The sequence below is a fragment of the Eretmochelys imbricata genome, chromosome 3 (assembly GCF_965152235.1).
Source record: "Eretmochelys imbricata isolate rEreImb1 chromosome 3, rEreImb1.hap1, whole genome shotgun sequence".
Taxonomy (NCBI): domain Eukaryota; kingdom Metazoa; phylum Chordata; order Testudines; family Cheloniidae; genus Eretmochelys; species Eretmochelys imbricata.
Genome location: NC_135574.1, coordinates 120,173,206 through 120,193,974, shown reverse-complemented (window position 1 = coordinate 120,193,974; position 20,769 = coordinate 120,173,206). Strand labels below are relative to the sequence as shown.

The window sequence follows — 20,769 nt, the reverse complement described above, 5'->3', positions numbered from 1 at the left end:
ATACGCAGCTAATGCTCCATTACCTCCTGTTTTCCAGGCTTCTTTTTTCTTCCCTGTCTGGGAGATCAGATTCTTGGATAGACTAGCTCATCAGGTAGGGGCTGCAGCTGGAGGTCCTGAAGCTGAAAACCTTGGGTGGATGGGAAGAAGGGAGGCCTGTTAGATCATTAATTAGATGTGGGTGGTGGGTGTGTGGGTTGGGGGGAGGGTTCAGCTAAGACAGCTGATAGTCCAAATAACATTTTACAGGTATATTAACTCTCTCTTATTATTTTGTTTTAGGTGGTTAAGACAATAGGCTTGCGTGAAGTATGGTACTTTGGTCTTCAGTATGTGGACAACAAAGGATTTCCGACTTGGCTGAAACTTGATAAAAAGGTAATTGAGATTTTGGGTTAACTATTGAAATTAGGCTAACTTTTGGTGTAAGAGTCATGCTGTGATATCAATTGCTGATGTCTGTCCTGTATATGCTGTTGTTAATTCCTTACAACTCCATGTTTCTGACTTTTTTTTTAAAGAGAACCAGCTGATTTAGGGTGGTAGGAATCCTGTGAACAATGGTCTGGCAAACCAGAGGGTCATTCCCATTCATGCGCATGCATATTGGCAGTCTGGTGTATAAATGTGATAGGGTTGTTTGCAATCACTTTATCAGGATGTACCTTGAGTCTAGCCCCAGCACATCAGGGCTTTCCACAAAATAAGCAGCTATTTTTATTTCTCTGAGTGGAACCTGTTAATTTATGGTGCTTAATCTTCCATGATGGCACAGAATTAGTTGCGAGGCTCATTAGAATAGATGGTTCATTTCTAGATTTTAAAAAAGTGTTATGCTATAATTAATGTACTCTTCATTCAGTGGTTTTCAGATGTTTTCGGGATTAAGATGAGCCCTTGGTGAGCAGACAGATTATTCCAAATCTGCCAGTTGTAAAGTTTCTTGTACCTTTCTCTGAGGTGTCTGGTGCTGGTCACTGTCAGACAAGGAACTGGACAGATCACTGGTCTGACCCGGTATGGCAGTTCTTCTATTCCTGTGTTCCTGAATATACAGAGTGTATTGTGGAAGTCCTCTGCTCCTGTATTATCAGGGACTTCAGGTCTTAAACCCTGGCCCACTGGACTCTTAAGAGCTAGTAAGTTCCAACCTGCCACCTAGGGACCGGCTAACAGTTTCTGGAGTAGAAGCTGAACCCTAACAGAGGACTCCGGTCCTGGATGCTGACAGAATGCCTGGGGTCCTGATTGGTTCACAGCTTCTGTATAAACCCATCACAGGAACAGGAAGTTGGCCATGCAACTGGGTTCTCCACTAGGTCAGACGACTGCACTTTTCAGTCGTGACAGATTTATGGAAATGACAGCAAATGAATTTTTGAGTATTTTGCCACATAAGATGCATAAAGAGCATTAAATACTTTTCATGCTGTTTAGCAGCTGGGAGTAAGGAGGGGAGAGAGCACTCTGTGAAGCAATGGAGTGAGCACATGGAACCACAGGCATTCCATGAACCGTAGTTTGGGGTGGTCTTCTGTTTGTTGCTTAAAATGCAAACAGATCTTCATTTTTCTTCTAGTCTCCCCTAACAAAACCATCTGGCATGGAGTATAGATCAGTCTGAGGCACATGTACCCCTTTGAAGTAGTATCCATTTGTCCCCACTATCTAGTGCAGGGGTCTCAAACATGCAGCCCGTGGAGTTATTTGCTGCGGCCCACCAAGCTCCCCTCGCCCACCACCTTCCCTCCCCGCCAGCGCGCTGTGTCCCCGCTCCTCTGCCTACCTCCTGGTGCTTCCTGCCTCCAAACAGCTGTTTGGCAGCACTTAGCGCTTTCTAGGAGGGAGGGGGAGGAGTGGGGAGCCACATGCTCAGGGGAGAAGGTGGAGAAGAGGTGGGGCAGGGATTTGGGGAAGGGGTTGGAATAGGGGCAGGGAGGGGGCAGAGTTGGGGTGGGGACTTTGGGGAAGGGGTGGGAAGAGGTGGGGCAGGGGTGGGACCTCATGGAAGGGATGGAGTGGGGGCGTGGACAGAGCGGGGGGCTTTTGTATCTTTATATTAAAAGGTGTCAGTGATGCGGCCCTCAGGCCAATGTACTAGTCCTCATCTGGCCCTCGTGGTGATTTGAGATCCCTGATTGAGTGAAAGGAGTTGCTAGGGAGTGTAAGAAGGATACTATCTTTGCCTTTTTCTTGTAACTAAACAGGGCTGCTTTTTGAATTAGCTGTGTGTTAAATTTTGTGCTATTGTAGGAGTGATCCTACAATGAATGCCTCATGGGTGGACCCTGGCACTTACACAGGTGCCCATCGATTTGAAAGGGATCCCATGCTGGTGCGGGAGTTTGTTGCAGAGTTGGGGCCATATTGACAGTAAATTCCTTAAGTAATCTGGTCTGTAAACCTGTACTAGAACACCGTCAAAACCCTTTTCTTTGTGAAAGAAACCCCTCCTATTATCAGTTAGCCATCTGCTCAGTTTTTGGGTCTGTGTGTTCGTTTTGTCTCAGGTCTCTGCTCAGGAAGTCAGAAAGGAAAATCCCCTTCAGTTCAAATTCCGTGCCAAGTTCTTCCCTGAAGATGTGCCTGAGGAGTTGATCCAGGACATCACCCAGAAGCTGTTCTTCCTGCAAGTGAAGGAAGGGATCCTCAGCGATGAGATCTACTGCCCACCTGAAACAGCAGTTCTTCTTGGCTCCTATGCTGTGCAAGCCAAATTTGGAGACTACAATAAAGAATTACACAAGTCTGGGTACCTCAGTTCTGAACGCCTGATCCCTCAACGGTGAGTGCTTTAAAATAAAAGGGTAAAACTGCCCTGAGTCTTCCAGTGTATTCCAGCTATTTGAACTCCCCCCAAAAATGGTATGATCAGAAGGCATGACTCTTCAAAAGTTAAAGCCTTTGCATCTCATTGTCCTCTGTTCCATCCAGGCTGCATGTGCATGACTGGAGGGCACTATTCAATACTTCCTTTCATCAGAAAATAAATAAGGGAATATTTTCACTTCTTTCAGTCAGAGTTTGGATTCCCTCCCACCCCCAAGTCTAATCACTAGCAACTGTTAGCAGGAATGTTTTGACTGGGGAACAGCAGATTGCCTTTATGAATATCCCTGGACCTGGAGAAGTTCTTTTTGCACATCATTAATTTTTAAAATCAAATTATCCCAATGACACACTCTCCCTGTACCGGACATCCAGCTGCAAAAATGAACTTCTCTTTTTAGCTCATTCCTCCAACTGTCTCAGTGGTGTGCATTTTTCTTTCCATAAACTGTTCCACTTGGTCAAGGGGTCATGTGTTCTACCTTCATGCCATTGTGGAATGAGACTGTGGCCTTGGTCAATGACAGCCAGGGGTGCTTGCTGGGGAGAGATGGGGAATTATCTATGTTCCACTTCATGAACTAGTCCTTCTCCCAAAGGTGTTTGTTCTTGGCTGAGGGGTGGGGGGCATTTAGGGTTTTAGTGAGGTTAATTTCAGCAGCACACATCTGCACTTCCTATAGAGGGATACAGTTTTGTTCAGAAATGCTACAGCAATAATCTTTAAAACAGCTTTATCTCCAGGTCTCAAGAGAGGGGACAAAGTGTGACATAAATGCATAGCAAAGTTAAATATTGCAACTGTATGACGCAGAACAAGTAACCTAATGCTTCTAACTTCCTTCCATGTATCAGAGTAATGGACCAGCACAAACTTTCCAGAGAGCAGTGGGAAGACCGGATTCAGGTCTGGCATGCTGAACATGGTGGAATGCTCAAGTGAGTACCCCTGTTGGGCTGTATCTAGGTCATCTTGATTTGTTCTGTTAATCTCCTTAAGCACGCAGTTTTATTATGTATTTTTAAAGTGGGATCTCAAAGTAATTGGCCCTGGAAATAGCTGGACTATTATTTTCCAGTCCAGCATGGAATAACGTGAAAATTCAGTAGAATTGGAAACCAGTTTTATAAAGTGTACTGCAGCCAAGCACAATGCATTTCCAGTCCAATTAACAAACCTGTAGGTCGGCATTGACTACTCTGATGTTCATAAAAGTTAAGATGACGTGAATGCTGGCACACACGGAGAAGACCTCAGTGAATGTATGCAACCTTCTGAAACATTCATTTTGAAAGCTTCTTGAAAGTCCCTTTAAAACAAAATACAATTAGGCTTGTAGAATGGAAAGTCGGGTTTACATTTTTCCATTGTCCACATGTTGGTTGGTTGTCCCCTACCCCACGCCATGACAGATGAATGCTACTAACCATCTCTTACTGAGAAGTCATGATTTAGGATTTAACTAAACAGGAATATTTTATTCTGTTCAATAATAAACTAAAACACATTCAGGACTTCTCCTGAGGCCAAGCATCAGAACTGGAGTTAAGCACGAACTATTTGTCCCAGAAGCGACTCTTCTTTTTTTCCCACTTGCACAGATGTTTCTTCCACTAGCTTTGGCTTGTAATTTCTAAGGAGTTGGTTATCTTATGTATATATTTGTATTTCTCTTCCCCGCCCCCACCCCCCTTTTTTTTTCCCTCCACCTCAACCAGAGAGAATGCAATGCTGGAATATCTAAAGATTGCCCAAGACTTGGAGATGTATGGGATCAACTACTTTGAAATCAAGAATAAGAAAGGAACGGACTTGTGGCTCGGAGTAGATGCACTGGGCCTGAATATTTATGAGAAGGATGATAAGTAAGTGTATGTGTGTGCGCACGTGCCCGATCCCTCCAAAGGACAATGGGCTGGTGCTAGAGCCCAAAGAACTTTAAATTAGTAAAATTAGTGCTTGCTTGGTGAATGTCACCTGAGTTTGGATAGCCCTGGGGTAAAGTTTGTGTTGGGAAGCAGGGCAAGACTTGTGCTTTACGTGAATCCTGACTTGCCTCTTCCTTTCCTCACAATGTGACTGCTTTCTTCTTAGGCTATGCACCAGCATGTCCGAAACTTGAAATTATGTCTATAACATCTCTTTAAATGTAGTGCATGAAATCACAGAACTAAACTGCCAGGATTGTTAACTTCCGTTTCCATACACGGCAGTAAAATCAGGCCCTAAAGAATTATTTTAGGGAAATATCAATGTTGTCCAAAGTTGGGTGATCAGACACCACACCATCACAGTGGTTGCAGCGTAAGAATCTATAGACCAGATTCTCATTATGCACTCCCAGGAACTGCCTTTTTCAGGGATGAGTGCTAAACACAGTTGCCAATAATGTAAGAGCTAATTAGAGTAAATTCCTTTAGTGTGTCCGTAGTTGCAACCGATCCTTTCAGTAGTTGTGGGCTCACTAATAATGGAGTATGAGAGGGGGAAAGGAAGTCTGAGAAGCAGGAAGAAGTAGACTGAAGATTAAAGAAGAATAAAGTTTAAAAGGAAATGGGTCCTCTTTGTGTGTGTCTCATTTTGCTGGATTTTAAAAAATGAAGCACAGGCCCAAAGTGCAGCAAGGTGAAATAAGAGGAAGTTTGAAATGAAGGATTCTGTGTCAATGACTTAGGCTCTTGGGTTCATTTCTCTGAATTTCTAATATAAATCGTAAGACCTAATAATAGTAGGGTTGCAACAGGACCATAGGGGATGGAGAGTAAGTCTGGATCTAAAATGACAGTTGAGATGTAGCGTTAATAGGAACTGTTTGAGGTTCCTGTTAGGACTGCAGAGGAAAAGAACGCATTTCTCTTTGCTGTGTTAATGTGTGCCATCACCCAGAAAACAAGGAGTGTCACATGAGATATTACATGAGTGAAACTACCTTTCTTTATTTCTTGAATGACTGGTTTCGCTGTGTAACCATGGTCACACAAACAGGTTTTTCGAGCTGCATAACCAGGCAATATGTAGCCTTGACCTCTGAAAGAGAATTATGTAGAAAAACTTACAAAACAAAATAAATGTTAGGTCACGTTATTTATTTTATTCAACTTTTTTGCTACTATGCAATTGGATCTTCCGAGCAGATAATGTCAGGACCAGGAAAAACAGTGGTGTACATAAATCAGGACTGGATGCACTGGCAGAGTTTTGGGATTGGGATGGGGGAGGTTGGGGAAAATTTTGCAAATGTTTTGTTTGCTGTTGAGTAAGGTATTACTACTTATTAAATACAGGAGTCTATGCTATGTCGGTACCTATATTTAAGGGTGAATACCAGTCACCCCAAACTTGATTTCTACTACAGTATTTAAAATGTGGGGTGGGGGAGAGAGAAGACTATCATTATAACGTACTACATCTGGAATTTATTCAACAAGGTATCCGTGCCACCTCAAGTATACTGTATTACTACATGCTGGTGTTAGATTTCTTACTTAATTTAATATGGAGGAGACAAGAGCAGTTATTGCCAAAAACCTAGGCAAGCAGATTACTCTGTCTGTACAGACGCACAGGCACACAGAATAAAAGTTAAGAAATGCTAAATTTTAATAGGTGTTCATTTTACTTTTGCACTGGTTTAAAGGCTGGTGCTGGGAAGAAGGCTTGGGCCCAGTGTTTCTACCATTTGATACAAGACTTGGACAAATTTGCCTTAAATTGCAAGCTCTTGTTTCTCTGGGCCTCTTTTCCTTTCCTTCCCTCCCCTATGTATAGTGCTTATAATCTTGAAGAAACTCCAGTTATTAGAAGTAATAACCTGGAGTTGTTAAAACATTAAATATTTCTAGTACACTAAAGGGGTTTTTAAATGTTTGTTAGAAATTCCTTTGTCATTGAAACTGTTTGCCATCTTAATGATGGATTACTGCATGCACAGCTCCCCCACTCCACCCCCCAATGCAGTGTGCTATAGAACTTGTAAGAATCTGCTGTTCTTTGTGAGCAAGCACTGGAATTCTGCAAGCTTAATTTCTTCACTTCCACTTTGCTTCATTAAATTTATCAAGATGAAATCTGCCTATTCTATGTTTTAACTGAAACAGAGAAATTAAACTCGTGCTTGTCACTTCATCTAGGTAAGGAGAATTTTACACTGGCCCTTTCTCGTAAAGGGATGCTGTCTGAGCAGATTTTGGCTCAAAATTTAGACTGCAAAAATAACTTTTTAAAATACTAATGAAAACTGGTTTTTAAAAATAACTGCACGTGCCCCAACAGTGTCTGAACACAGATGCTGCAGTATTGGGCAGGTATATGAGAACCTAAAAATGAAATGGACTAGAAAACAATTAAACTTAGTAATTTCTCTTTTGATTTATCTCTTATTTTTCCAAGCTCAGAAATTCAAAAAGTATTTGGCATAAATAGTGAAAAGTTAAGATATGGACTTGTAATTTTTTCGTTTTAATAATCTGAGGTCTTTGTATTACTGAGAAGAATTCTTGTTTGTTTTAAAATAGACTTTTAGCCTACCAGTTTGTGCTTTAACTGCAGGTATGTTTTCCAGTAGCAAAGAACTGGATAAGACTGTTTAGCATATGAGAGAGCCCATGGTTTAAAGTTCTGCTGTATGACTTTTGGGCAAAGTCCCTTGTGCAGGTTTCCTGCAAGAACAAAACACCTCTTTGTCTCCAGTCTCACCAATAATCTGGGGGAGGGGAAGAAATATAAAAGAGGTGTCTGCTTCCCTTAACTGTCTCTAATAAGCAAGTGGCTGAGTCCCATGATCATATTCTTAAAGAAGATTTTCTGGGGCCTAAATCCATAGCATGCTTAAGTGCTGTCCTGAATAGGGATTGCAGAACATGGGCCTTAAAAGACAAAAATATGTTCCATTGTATATTTTATTAGTCAGAAAATAGATGTAAACTTCGGAGTCTGTATCATTCCAGACAGTGTTTGTTAATAGTTTTGGAAGGGCCCTATATGCTTCAGTGCAAGAAAAAAAAAAAAAGGGATTGTGGGGTTTTTTGTGTGGTGTTTTTTTTAAAAGCCAAGATTTTCAAAAACTGGTGCCTGAATTAAGGCTCCTAAATCCATAGTTAGACACCTTAAAAAAAGGGGCCTGACATTCAAAAGTGCTGAGAATGTAACAGATCTTGCAGTAGTCAAATGGAGCTGTGGGGACTGAGCACTTCTGAAATTCAAGCGCGCACACTCTTGCATTTAATGGCCACAATGTCACTAGGTTGGTTACATTGAATTAGGAAAGGGAGAGCCGCTGAGTTCAATAAGGGATGTTGAGGGACATATCTTCCTGCAGGCAGAAGAAAATGTTTTTCTCATGTTTTATTTAGTATTTGAAGTTGTCTAGTCTGTTTTAGAGCATGTGGCTCAGGCCCCTCCACCCCTTCCCCCCGCAGAGGAGTGAAGTAATGACGCATTGTATCAAATTCTGGAAAGAAGATCAATTAACCACACATCTTGTTGTTGTTTTGTTTGTAACTTGGCTTCTTTTAAAACCTGTCTTTGTTTTCAGATTGACCCCAAAGATTGGCTTCCCCTGGAGTGAAATCAGAAACATCTCTTTCAATGACAAAAAGTTTGTTATAAAACCTATTGACAAGAAGGCACCTGTAAGTACATTTAGAATGAACTCTTGCATATCAAGTTTAGATTGTTAAATACTTTTCATCTCCACGCCACAAAATACAGTTCTTGTACTCCTTATAAAAACTCTCATTGCATCAGAAACAGTATATGCTACTACAGAGTAGTCCTCAAATATTTCTTCCTATAACTAAGGCTGCAATTCTGTCACAGAAGTTGTGGAAGTCACAGATTCCATGACAGTCTACGACCTCCGTGACTTCTGCAGCAGCCAATGCGGCTGACCCCAGTGCCAGCTGCTCGGGCAGCTCTAGGCAGCATTGGCCCCAGGGAGTACCCACGCAGTCGCTGACGGAACTGTTCATCTTAGCAAAGAGATGACTAAGGGGGAATATGATAAAGGTCTATAAAAATCATAAATGGTGTGGAGCAGGTAAATAGGGAGGTGTGTTTTACCCTTCATGAAACACAAGAACCAGGGGTCACCCAATTGCATTAATAGGCCACTGGTTTAAAACTAACAAAAGGAAGTACTTTTTCACACAATGCACAATCGACCTGTGGAACTTGTTGCCAGGGGATGTTATGAAGTCTAAAAGTATAACTGGGTTCAAAAAAGAATTAGATAAATTCATGGAGGCTAGGTCCATCAATGGCTATTAGCCAAGTTGGTCAGGGGTGCAACGCCATACTCTGTCCCTAAACTGTTGACTGCCAGAAGCTGGGACTGGACAATGGGATGGATCACTCTAACTGCCCTGTTCTGTTCATTCCCTCTGAAGCATCTGGCACTGGCTGCTGTCAGAAGACAGTCTACTGGGCTAGATGGATCTTTGGTCTGACCCAGTATGGCCGTTCTTATGGCCCTAAGGAGTTGGAGTGCAAAACAGCACTTCAGAATTATAGAAACATCCTCGTCCTGCTATACCCCACATACCACCACCCAAACACTCGCCACTGCCCCACCAAAAAAATATTCCCTACAATTCTATCTCACGCTCATATCTGAGGTACTTCCAAAGGTGATGTCTAAGTTACCTCTTCATAGACAAATAACTTTTGAGTCGTTTTAAAAAAAAAAAATTATCCCAGGGCTTCTCTCTTCTCAGAACACCTGGAGTTGCTGGATAATAATTGTTTTTATACTAAAAGCTTCTTGTGATGCTCTCTAAAACTGAACATACATAGCATTCTTACTGAGGGTTTCAGGAGCACGTCACTCCAAAAGTCCACATCACACACTAGATTGTTGCATATTTTGACATCTGAAACTTCACAATTTTTTGGAGACAGATTAGGGGGAAACTCGCATTGCAATTCTGATTCCAAGAAAGGAACAGAATCTCTTAAATGAGCTTCTAGACTTATTAGGGTAGGGAGAAGCAAGGACATGGATACCTGAAAAGAGGTAATTTTAAATATAGTACTGGTGTATTTAAAATAAGCACGTTTTCCCAGGTAACTGTAGCGAATTGACCAATATCGCTATCAGTTATCAAACCATGAAGAATGGAATAACAGGAATAGGTGAGGCTTATTCTGACAGTCCTGTCTGCTGTTGGAAAAGCAGGAGAAAAGGACATTGAGAAAAGGGCATGCTCTTGCAGTAGCTCATCTATTAACATAAGGCTTGGGGAAAATGCAGCTTTTAGAAACAGTCAGTTTGGTTTTGGTAGGACTTTTTGAGAAAATAATTGTGGCTCTGGAGTTAAAAGCAAATGACTCAAGAAACTGTTTAAATAATGAACAGCAGAATATTGAAAAACTGTCGGTGTGAAATCCATCCTTTTCTTAAAAACAAATTTGTTTTATAATGTAATTCATGGCAACCACCAAAACAGTGCCCCGCTGTAAAGGTTCACCTCCCTGTTCATGCTGGACTTCTCAGTAGGAAAGCCCCTTTATGATCTCGGCCATACTTCACGCTGAGTACAAAATGTTAATCTCCTGTTTGTGATTCATGGACACAGCTTTCCACCCACTCTCCAATTGCAAATCTGAATGCATTTAAAATGGAAACCTGCAGGAGACTAATACAGTAAAGCTGTTACTATTGAAAACACCTATTATGTCTGTTCCATTCAGTTTCGAGTGCCTTGTATGCTCTAGATGCTTCTTGTATTCAAACTTTGCTACAAAAAAGAAAAGAAGAGGTCTTGTTTTTTCTGGACACATGTTTTGAGCTTCCAAGGACAAACGTTAAAAACAAACCAACAGAAATAACAACCCAGCCCTTGGTACCTACCTGAAGAATCCCCAAAGTAAAAATAGGATTGCCATTTTTTCTCTTTATGTTGACAAGGCTTTAAGTTTACTAGGAGCAGAGTCTGACTCCTGAGTTACTTAGTTCTGTGGAGTTTCTTTCTGAGTCCATGTGCCATGGATACTGAATAGAGATGGAAGATTTTGCTGGGGGTATCAAAATACCAAGTGAGAATGCATATCTTCATCTCAAGCCAGGGTAGGGTGGGACTGAGCTCTTCTTTGCCTCTGATTATAATGTTCACTGCAAAACTCCTGTGTTCTTACATGAATTCATTTTCCCTTACTTACAAGGCTATAGATGACAAATGTGACTACCATCCATGACTTTAGTATTTACCTTCTTGGAGTTAGACATTGCTTAGAGATGGAGGCCATACCTGCATACAATACACATAGCTGTTCACCTTTTTTTAAACGTTTGCCATAAGTGAAAGCATAATGAATAACTTACAGCTGTAGACAATATCAGGCATGCCAAAGACATTGTGATCTGAATAGTCAGAAAAACCAAACAGACCACCTTGTTTGACTGCAAGGTGTGCATCCTTCAGAGTTTCTATGTGAATAAAACTTATCCTTGCCAGTTCTCGCTAAATTTGGAGTTAAGAGCATTTTTCATTATTTCTAGAGTCACTTCCAGTTTTATTAGTCATAGGTCCAAAATACCTTCTGAACTGCAGGTGTAATTGAAATGTTTGGAGCGGCAGTCATTGATGTCACAGACCCAGCCTCTGTAAATGCACAGCTCTGACTCTTCTTGTGTAAATTCTGTTTCATATGAACTATGAGGCACTCCACAGGAGGGTATTTCTAAGGGATTAGTCCATTTCTCAGGTGACTTGTCATTCAAATACTTGTCATTTTATCTGTTGATCTGTCTTATCACCCTATGGAAAGCATTCTGTAATAGCAGAAATGCAATGCTTTATTTATTGAATAATCAGTGTTTCTTGAGTTCAAAGCCCTACTGAATCTATAATTGTTCATATTAAAAAGCTATCTGGACCAGTAACAGATGAAAAATTCTATGGCTTTGGGCATAGCCTTACTGAAGAACTTACTTTTGGAGGGTCCAACTATTACCTACAGGGAGAATGAGTTTTGTTCTAATAAATGGATTGTTGGTTGATTTTGGATTTTGTGCAGTTTTTGTTAACTCAGAAACTTTTCCCTGTTCTTTAACTCTGTTGGTCATCAGTGCTGCATGTAACCCAATACCCAAAGCATTACTCATGTGGTGTTGGTAGCTGGGGAGGGTGATAGAATAGTTCACTAATGCTCAACTAGAGCACTGATCACAGCGCAAATCTTCTTAAAAATGCCACCAAGAGACAAAGATGACAATGCAGATGTCATGAATGCAGAAATCTTGCTCCTATTAAAAACTCCCGAAGTTATTTTTGGCTCAGTAGCAAAAGGAGTGAGGAGTCTCCCATCTTCATTCTAGAGGAAGGAATTAAGGTGTTTCTCCTGTCCTTTTCCCCCATCATCTAGGAGGAAGGGCAGCATGAATGCTTGATGGTGGCAGTCCCTCAGTGGCCTCTTCAGAAGTGGCTATGGACAGTCATTTGTCAAAGTGATGGTTCCATTAGTGTGTAGCTACACTCATCCGTGTTCTATATTTTGCACCTGTGTAGAGATACCACTGCTGGGACTCCCAACAAATATTGATACAACTATTGTGGCTGGACTCTCCAATACTGGAGACTTTCTGTGACATAGTAATGTTTGTAGGTATGTGACCCCCTGAAAAGTATCTCATGGTACAGTTGGCTGAGAGTGCTGACAATTGTTCATCTTTGTCTGAAGAAAGAGATACTAGCAGGGTCTAAGACACTGAATTAGAGGGATCAGTGATCTGACCTATGACTGTAAATCCCTGCAGTATTTTTTAATATTAATCATATACTATTACATTTCAGGTCTCCTTAGGTTTTATTTCCATTCATAAGACCTCCTTGCCCACTTTGTATACAAACGAATAACACAGTAACCACACACTGTCATGTCTTGTGTAATAAATAGAGGTGGGTGGGTTACATGGCTGCTTAGGTATCCTCCCAAAAAATCTGATGGTCTTTCCAAGTGTTTCAAACCTCAGGAAACCCCTTCTGTACTACCGCCACTCTTGAATCAAGGTATTTATGGGAGTGTTGTTAGTCACTGGGAATACATAATTGAAAATGCAGCTGCTATTAATATATGAATGCCTGTGCATGTCTTTGGATTGCAGGAGGATAGTGGCCATGTGATTGCTCTGCCTACAATAAGTTAGAAGTGCTTTATCTCCTTCCATAGGAAACCATTGCCTCATGGACTGAATTCCATTGTTCTGCCTCTCTTCCATAGGACTTTGTGTTTTATGCACCTCGTCTAAGAATTAACAAGAGGATCCTGCAGCTGTGCATGGGCAACCATGAGCTGTACATGCGCCGCAGGAAGCCTGACACCATTGAGGTCCAGCAGATGAAAGCTCAGGCCCGTGAGGAGAAACACCAGAAACAGCTGGAAAGGTGAGCTGAGCTTGAGAGAGGAGGGTGAGAGCTCAGGAGAAATGTGGGTGACCTGAATGGAAGCAAATTGGCAGGATTAAGCATTTTAGTTGTGATGACAGCTGAACTGGAGCCAATAGGGTGGGGTTGCACCAAAGCAGGTGAACCATTCAGACCCTGAGGGCTACTGCCCTCATCCCACCTTAGCCAGAGGGGAGGATTCAGGGCCAGATACTAACTTAGAGGGGGTATTGACTAAAGAGAGAAGAAACAATTCAAAAGAACATAGGAATTGCCAGACACTCTCAGACCTGAAGTCCACATGCCAGTATCCTATCTGACAGCGGTCAGTACCAGATGCTTGTGAGGAAAGTACAAGAAACTACATAGTGGGCAGTTAGAGAATAACCTACCCATAGAGAAATTTCCTCCTAACCGCATTTGTTGGCTTCTTCCCTGGAGCATGAGTATTTATATCCCTTCAAGTCTTTGTGATCTAATGTAACTGTAGGTATTCTTCTTATCCACATGGATTTCTAATCCCTTCCTCGAATTCTGCTTAAATCTTGGCCTCAATGGTCACTAGAGGCAGATAGGTCTGCCAGTTGATTGTCTTGTAGGAAAAGTGTTCCCTTCTGTCAGTTTTTAATTTGCTGCTGCTGTCTTTCATCTTATATTATGAGATGATAAATAGGAACATGTGATTTGACTATGGCTATTGTTACTTTGTATAAGCAGGTCTTTTGTTTAACTCCGGTACCATTTAGTGTAGAGCAATCTTCTCAATGGTTCTCCGTCTGAAAGTATTTACATGCCTCTAATCATTTTTAGAGAGGCATGGTAGGAGAGAGAATCTCTTATTGGACCATCTTCTGTTGGTGAAACAAGCCTTCGAACTTACCCAGAGCTCTTCTTCAGGTCCTCGAAAACTTGTGTGTCTCACCAATAGAAGTTGGGCCAATAAAAGAGATTACCCCACCCACCTGGTGTCTCTAATGTCCTGAGACTGACATGGGTACGACTATACTGCATCTGTCTGTGAATCCTTCTTTTTGCAGTGGGGTGTCCAACACTCAATACAGTGCTCTTGGGTAGGATGTAGCATTGACTTGGAAAAGAGAGACGGAAAGTATATAACTTATCCCATTCCTTAGTAGTAGTGGTAGTATTACCCAGAGCATCTAAGAGACCTGGTTATGGCCCAGGACCCATTGTGCTAGGTGCTGTACAAACACAGAACAAAGACAGTCCCCACCCCCAAGGACCCCCTAACATAGTTTTTGACTGCCATTAAACACTGAGCAGAGGTTTTCACTGAGCTTTCTACAGAGATGCCCAGGCCTCCTGCAGCATGGATGCAGTTCAGTGGAGCAAGCAAAGTCCTACCTTCCTATGTTCTAAACTTAAGTTATTTCTCTCTAACAGGCAACAGTTAGAAAGTGAAAAGAAGAAGAGAGAGACGATTGAAAAAGAGAAGGAGCAGATGTTGAGGGAGAAAGAGGAGCTGATGTTGAGACTGCAAGAGTATGAAATAAAGACCAAGAAGGCCGAGAAAGGTAAAGGGCTTGCACTGGTCAGCAGGCAGGGTCCGGGTGATTCCACCACACTGGGCTTTGCCCTTCTACTTTGCAAAGCAGTGATGTGGCTTGACAGCTGCCCTTATCCTAAACGCTACCATCTTGTGACACTTAGATCTGCTGCACAAAACAGACTTCTACCAGTGTGTCTGTGCGCATGTATAAATATAGGGACAGCGAAATCCTTCCTTTTCAGTGTAGTGATCACCAGCTATTGTATAGAGAAAGTAGATGTCAAGTGACCTTTATTTTTTTGTCTGGGAACTGAGGTTCAAAACTGAATGTTCGCTTTCCCATACGAGGAAGGTGTAGTATGGCCGCTTCCATCAGTGACTGACTCAAACATTTCTCACTCAAGTAGCTTTTAATGGTCACTCCTGTAACTCCCCTGCCAGGACACCTGATGCTTCGTTAACAAGACATCAGTGAAATCGGAGTCTGTCTCTTCCCTACCTCCAATGTGTAGAGAAATATGGAGGACCAGAAGCAGCAACATCCAGTCCTACTCCATAAATAGGTATTCTAAGACTTAGGAGTTGCCATCTTTTCCTCAATATAGAGTAAAACCCACAATTAGACTCTCGTTACCTACATTCTGTAAAGGGAATATTACCTAGAACATAAGCTACGGACCTCTTGCATATGATGTGTCAGGTAACTGCATTTAGACTTGTTCAGAAACCAAGTTGGAGTTTGTGGATAGAAAACTGGAATGAAGTATTTCTTAGTCTTGCTCCCATGAGCATTTGCACCAGTGTGCAAAACCCCTTTTGTAAAGTGGTTAGTTAAACCCACTGACTTACTGCTTTCCTCTTCCTTTACAGAGCTCTCAGATCAGATCCAAAAAGCCATGCAGCTTGAGGAGGAGAGGAGGCGAGCAGAGAAGGAAGCTGAACGTCTGGAGGCCGAGCGCTTGGCTGCTCTCCAAGCCAAGGAAGAGCTGGAGAAGCAAACTGTTGACCAGATGAAGAGCCAGGAACAGTTGGTAGGAACCATAGGCTTTTTGAGTCTTAGCATATAAAGCCTTGAGTCGTATATTTCAGTTAATATAGGCTCACTACTGCATATTTTTAAATGAAGTCTTGGATACAAGGAAATGATCCATTAGGCCAGAGGACGCACTGCAGTAGCATAATCATGGAATCAGTCTTTGACTGGGAAACTTTTCAAATGATATACCAAATAAGTGCAAATTGCCCATAACTTAATGGAGCCTTTATCACAGTGGAGGAATCTATTCACAAAATCATGTAACATTTGTGTCATGTTTCTTATTCAAAAAAGCATTATTGAAAAAGCTCCAAATATAATTCTAGCCTTGCTATTCAATAGGCTACAGAACTTGCAGAATATACAGCCAAGATTGCTCTTCTGGAAGAGGCAAGGAAGCGTAAAGAGAGTGAGGTTGAAGAATGGCAACACAGGGTGAGTTTTTCTGCTTTCCTAAATTAGTACATTTTACTAATTCAAGTTTAAAGCTCTGGATCAATCTGCTTAGCCTTGTATAACACCACAAAAGAGAATCTTTACTAAAGTCCTAAGGGAAATGCTGAATTTATGAATGTGGCTATTAACTTCCAACCCAAAGTGCAATATGTAATTTCCCTCCTCCAACAAATCTGACTCTTCTCAAACCTCTAACCAGTGATCTATATAACAACTTAGAATGCAGTCTTAACTATAGAGCCATGATCGTAATGTGTTTGGGCATCTTAGGAAACACATGTTCTTGTATGAAAGTGTTGAATGAAGGAGAGAGAAACGGACAAAGTAAATGTAACAGCACTAATGTAGTGGTCCCAATAACTTTGTGCTATTGGAAAGTGCCTTCTTTTGGCCTTGACACAGGGGACTGAAGTATTCCTAATGGAATGCAGCAGAAGTGAGAGCAAATCTGGAAGATCCTTAAGTGTGTAGTTATATGTATGTGCCAACATAAATTAAACACTATATCTGGAAAACATTTCCTCATTCTTTGGTTTTCTATTTTGTCTTTGCTATTTTGCACTTCTAGGAAAACAACCCTGCAGCATTTTGTTCATGAATAATTATCGTGTAGAGGAAAATGTGTGTTCTTAACATTTTTCAAACACTGATTAGAGATCTGATAGCAATCCAAAAGTTTAGAGCTGGCTGGGGATACTCTGGATATTTCAGAACTTCAGTGAAAACTGCCAAAACTCTTTGCAACAGTTTTCCTTCTCTCTCCACCCCCCCCCGAACCCCAGCTACCTTTAAAGTTGAAGCTTGCCACAGCATTACAGTCCCCATTCTACATTTGCTGGAAGCTGAGTTCAGTTTTCCCACAAGACCGTAGCTAGTCCTGAGGAGGAAAGAACTGTTTAGCAAGCAAGAAGCCCAATTTCTTGCAATTTACACACCACTTTAAAGTTCCACAATTTAGGGATGTAATTTCTCATTTCTCATTGTATGGACTTCCCAGCTAAACTGTTGGTCAGCCTTCTTTTTAATTGACAAGTAATATGTTATAAATATGGATTCCACATTCCCCTACAATACTAATTCTTCAGACATCATTATATGTCGGAGGAAGACTCTCTTGCTTAGTGAAATTATACTGGCCTCATCCACAATCCTAATCAAATTTTTTTTGTTTTTTTTTTTAATCTCACCACACAAGAGTATATTGAAAGCATTGTCTTCTGGTTTAGCAAATATCCAACCACTCTAGCGCATCCCTTTCTTTCTGTCCCTTCCCCTTTGGGTGCTACAGTGTATTCATTGAGCTGGGTTTAAATAAACTTCACATCTGCTTTTGTGCCCATTTTTTTGTTTCCACTTTTAAAGGCCAAGGAAGCCCAAGATGACCTAGTGAAGACAAAAGAAGAGCTACATTTGGTAATGACTGCCCCACCTCCACCGCCAGCCCCTGTCTATGAGCCAGTGAATTACCATGTCCATGATAACTTGCTTGATGAAGGAACAGAATATTCAGGCTACAGTGCAGAGTTCTCAAGTGAAGGCATCTTGGGTGATCGCAATGAAGAGAAACGCACTACTGAAGCAGTGAAGAATCAGCGTGTTCAGAGGCAGTTGATGGTAAGAAAACAAAATTATTGGGAGAAAACTTAAATCTAATGTTGCTGAAAATTGAGCCCTGTTTAATTGCACAGCTCTTCCAGAATGGTGTATGTAAAATATTAAAGGATCATCTATATGGAAACTTAGTGTACAGCAAGCAGGGTGTAAATCTGCAGCATGCTGTGAGGACCTGCTACTGTACACTAAAAGTTCATAGTGCACTTTGACCTACTGCTGGGAATCGTACTGTGCGCTGCAGAACTGTTTGTACATGGCAGCAGGGTCCACATGGCCAGTTAGCGTGCTGTAGGTTTACACCCTGGTTTTCCAGGCACTAAATCTCCGTGTCGACAAGCCCTACAAGACGTCTTGAACATAAAGTTGCCTGTGCTTTAACATGATTGATTTTCATGCAATACATATGGGCTTTGCTTATTAGTAGGGGTGCACTGACGCTTCTGGTTCTTTCAATTAGCTAGTGTTCAGAGTCTGCACATTGTAATACTCAAATGTCCAGATCTCCAGTTCACCCATTTCCACCGTACTCTTCTGCATCCCAAGGATGTTGTCAAATGCCTCTAAAACATTATTAATCCTTGACTCTGTCAAACTCTCGTGAGATGCAAGGTCTTTCATGTGTGACTCAGATTTGTGACATTCTGTACTTAATATTGCAGACCCTGACAGATGAGCTGGCCCAGGCCAGGGATGAAAACAAGAGAACCCACAATGACATGATCCATACAGAGAACATGCGACAGGGACGTGACAAGTACAAGACGCTGAGGCAGATCCGACAGGGCAACACCAAGCAGAGAATTGATGAGTTTGAGGCTATGTAAGCGCACTTTACAGCCAAAAAGGCAAGACTATGGGAAAGGCAGAGCTTATCCTACGATCTGCCTTTTCTGAGGGGTCACTGTGTAACATCTAAATATCAAATGCTCTAAACCTAGAGAAGCTCCCACTGTCAGCTTATCCTCCAGTTTTTACTATTAAAATGTGGTGACTGCCCATTAAGTCTGTCAGCCAAGCAATTAACTCTGATAACTTTTGCTCATTCATATCCTAGTGCCAAAAGGCCTATAAGTCACATCCACTTTTTTTTCCACGCAGGGTTTATTTTAATACTACATCTTTCTGTTCATAAAGATGATATGCTGTGATAGGTGGTACATCTGGATTCAGCTGTTTAAATAAAAACACAATGCTGTGGGTGAATTTTGTGCCATATATCTTTACACTCTTTAAGTACAGCACATAACCTGACTAATTCTACATTCTGCTTTGTCAGCAAAGACCTGCAGGCCCTTGTTTATAATTTTACAAAATGGTACCAGCAACCATCTGGAAATCTGTTATTTCTACGTACGATAAGTGTGAGGGGTCTTTTTTGTTGCTCTGTTCAATTGGAGAAATTCCTGCAGTGATCGCTCAGAAGAAATGCAGTATAGGAACACTCTTTGATACTCTCCTTGCATAGGTAGGCAAATATTCTTTCTGTTGGACTCATACTTGTTGATGTGTGTTATACTCCAGCTTAATTAATGATCAGCTGTAGTGTAGTATTTATATATAAATATAGTTGATAAATATGGATTGTGACACTAGTTTAAAAAGGGGAAAAGTTTTGCTCTGTATATTTTGTTACCTTTTTCAGATTTAATATTAAAATAAATTGCATATGTAAAAACATTTGCCTAAACAAGATACTGTCTGTGCTACAGAAGGCGTGTAAAACTGATTACTTGCTATAAAACACTATCTGTAAAGTGATTTTTTTACTTCAAATAAAATTGTGATATGCACATAATTCAGTAAATACAACCTTACTGCACCTATTTTTTCTAACAAATTTTCTAATTTTTTAAAATATTTGATTTAATAATATTTCAGACTCCAACTATGAAGGGATTGTTTGTTTATATCCCCCTTGTATTCTGTCCATGAAAAGAGCATTTGTAGACTTCCTGTTACCCCCACCCCATCTTTGAAAATGTGTCAGTCTCAGTGTGTTGATTCAGTGCTGCTTTATACTCAACATTGAAGCTTTATACCAAGGGGGTGTGGGTTTTTTGCAACACGTGACTATGAATAAAAATCTGCAAGGTAACAAAGGATTTGAAGTTGCGTGTTTTGTGCTGCGTAGGGTGTTTAACCCCAGCAGAGCAGTGCTGCATGCATGTTAAAACTACAGTGCAGCTCTACATTTCTCACTTTGGAAATATGAACTCTTATATTTGCAGCTTCACAGTGAAATGTCCTGGGTGGGGGGAAGAATACTTTCTCTTTTAGTGAGGGTGCAGGCAGAGGAAGACAACTGCTTGTTGCAGTAATGTGTGATTTTGGGGGGGGGGAGGGGGTGTGAAAGGGATGAGACCTTTCAGATAGAGCATTCTCCCCACCCCAGAGAAGATGCATCCACCAGGAAACTGGTACTTTGCTTGATCTTAGACTGCGTCTACACTGGGAAACCTTCACATGCCAAATTACTATTCGTTATAAGGTAGGCTTGCTTTCTGCAGTCAGACTTGCTGAGGCAGGCTGACACAGCACTGAAGATGTCTTTACTCACAAAAGCCTCCCACTGGTACTTCCATGTCTTCATCTGAAAGTGGTGTCTGCCTTTGGTTACAGAATGTGCAAGGCTCGGCGAAAAGGCTGACCTATGAGCTCTCCAGTGTGCTGCCACTCAATCAGGAGTGAGTTGTGAGGGGTGCCCCATTTGCTGAGAGCAAGAAAACTGCTGCATCACTAACAGTGTGCTCATTCCCCTCCTGCAGCTGCCTTCATCCAGCCTAGGGCAGCTTCTCAGCATCCCCCAGAGCTTGGCTCTATGATAGAAGTGACCCTTTCTACAGCCTTCCTGAAGTGGCTCTACAGCTTCGAGCACTTCCCAGCCTCTGGAGCGAAGAGCTCTGTAGTTGAGGAGACAAAGAAGTAACTAGCAGCAACCTCC

At 41.5% G+C, this 20,769-nt stretch overlaps 1 protein-coding gene across 2 annotated transcripts in view; it reads left to right on the top strand.

The window, feature by feature from the left end:
* Positions 1-19,906, top strand: part of EZR (ezrin) — a 54,001-nt gene extending 34,095 nt beyond the window's left edge. For both annotated transcript variants that reach the window (XM_077813283.1, XM_077813282.1), the window contains exons 4-14: positions 283-378; positions 2,511-2,785; positions 3,685-3,768; positions 4,549-4,695; positions 8,364-8,460; positions 13,049-13,212; positions 14,617-14,747; positions 15,593-15,753; positions 16,101-16,193; positions 17,577-17,828; positions 18,488-19,906. In XM_077813283.1, coding sequence (XP_077669409.1) covers positions 283-378; positions 2,511-2,785; positions 3,685-3,768; positions 4,549-4,695; positions 8,364-8,460; positions 13,049-13,212; positions 14,617-14,747; positions 15,593-15,753; positions 16,101-16,193; positions 17,577-17,828; positions 18,488-18,652 — 1,665 coding nt within the window. In that variant the 3' untranslated portion in view covers positions 18,653-19,906. The remainder of the gene's footprint in view (positions 1-282; positions 379-2,510; positions 2,786-3,684; positions 3,769-4,548; positions 4,696-8,363; positions 8,461-13,048; positions 13,213-14,616; positions 14,748-15,592; positions 15,754-16,100; positions 16,194-17,576; positions 17,829-18,487) is intronic.
* The last annotated feature ends 863 nt before the right edge of the window (positions 19,907-20,769 follow it).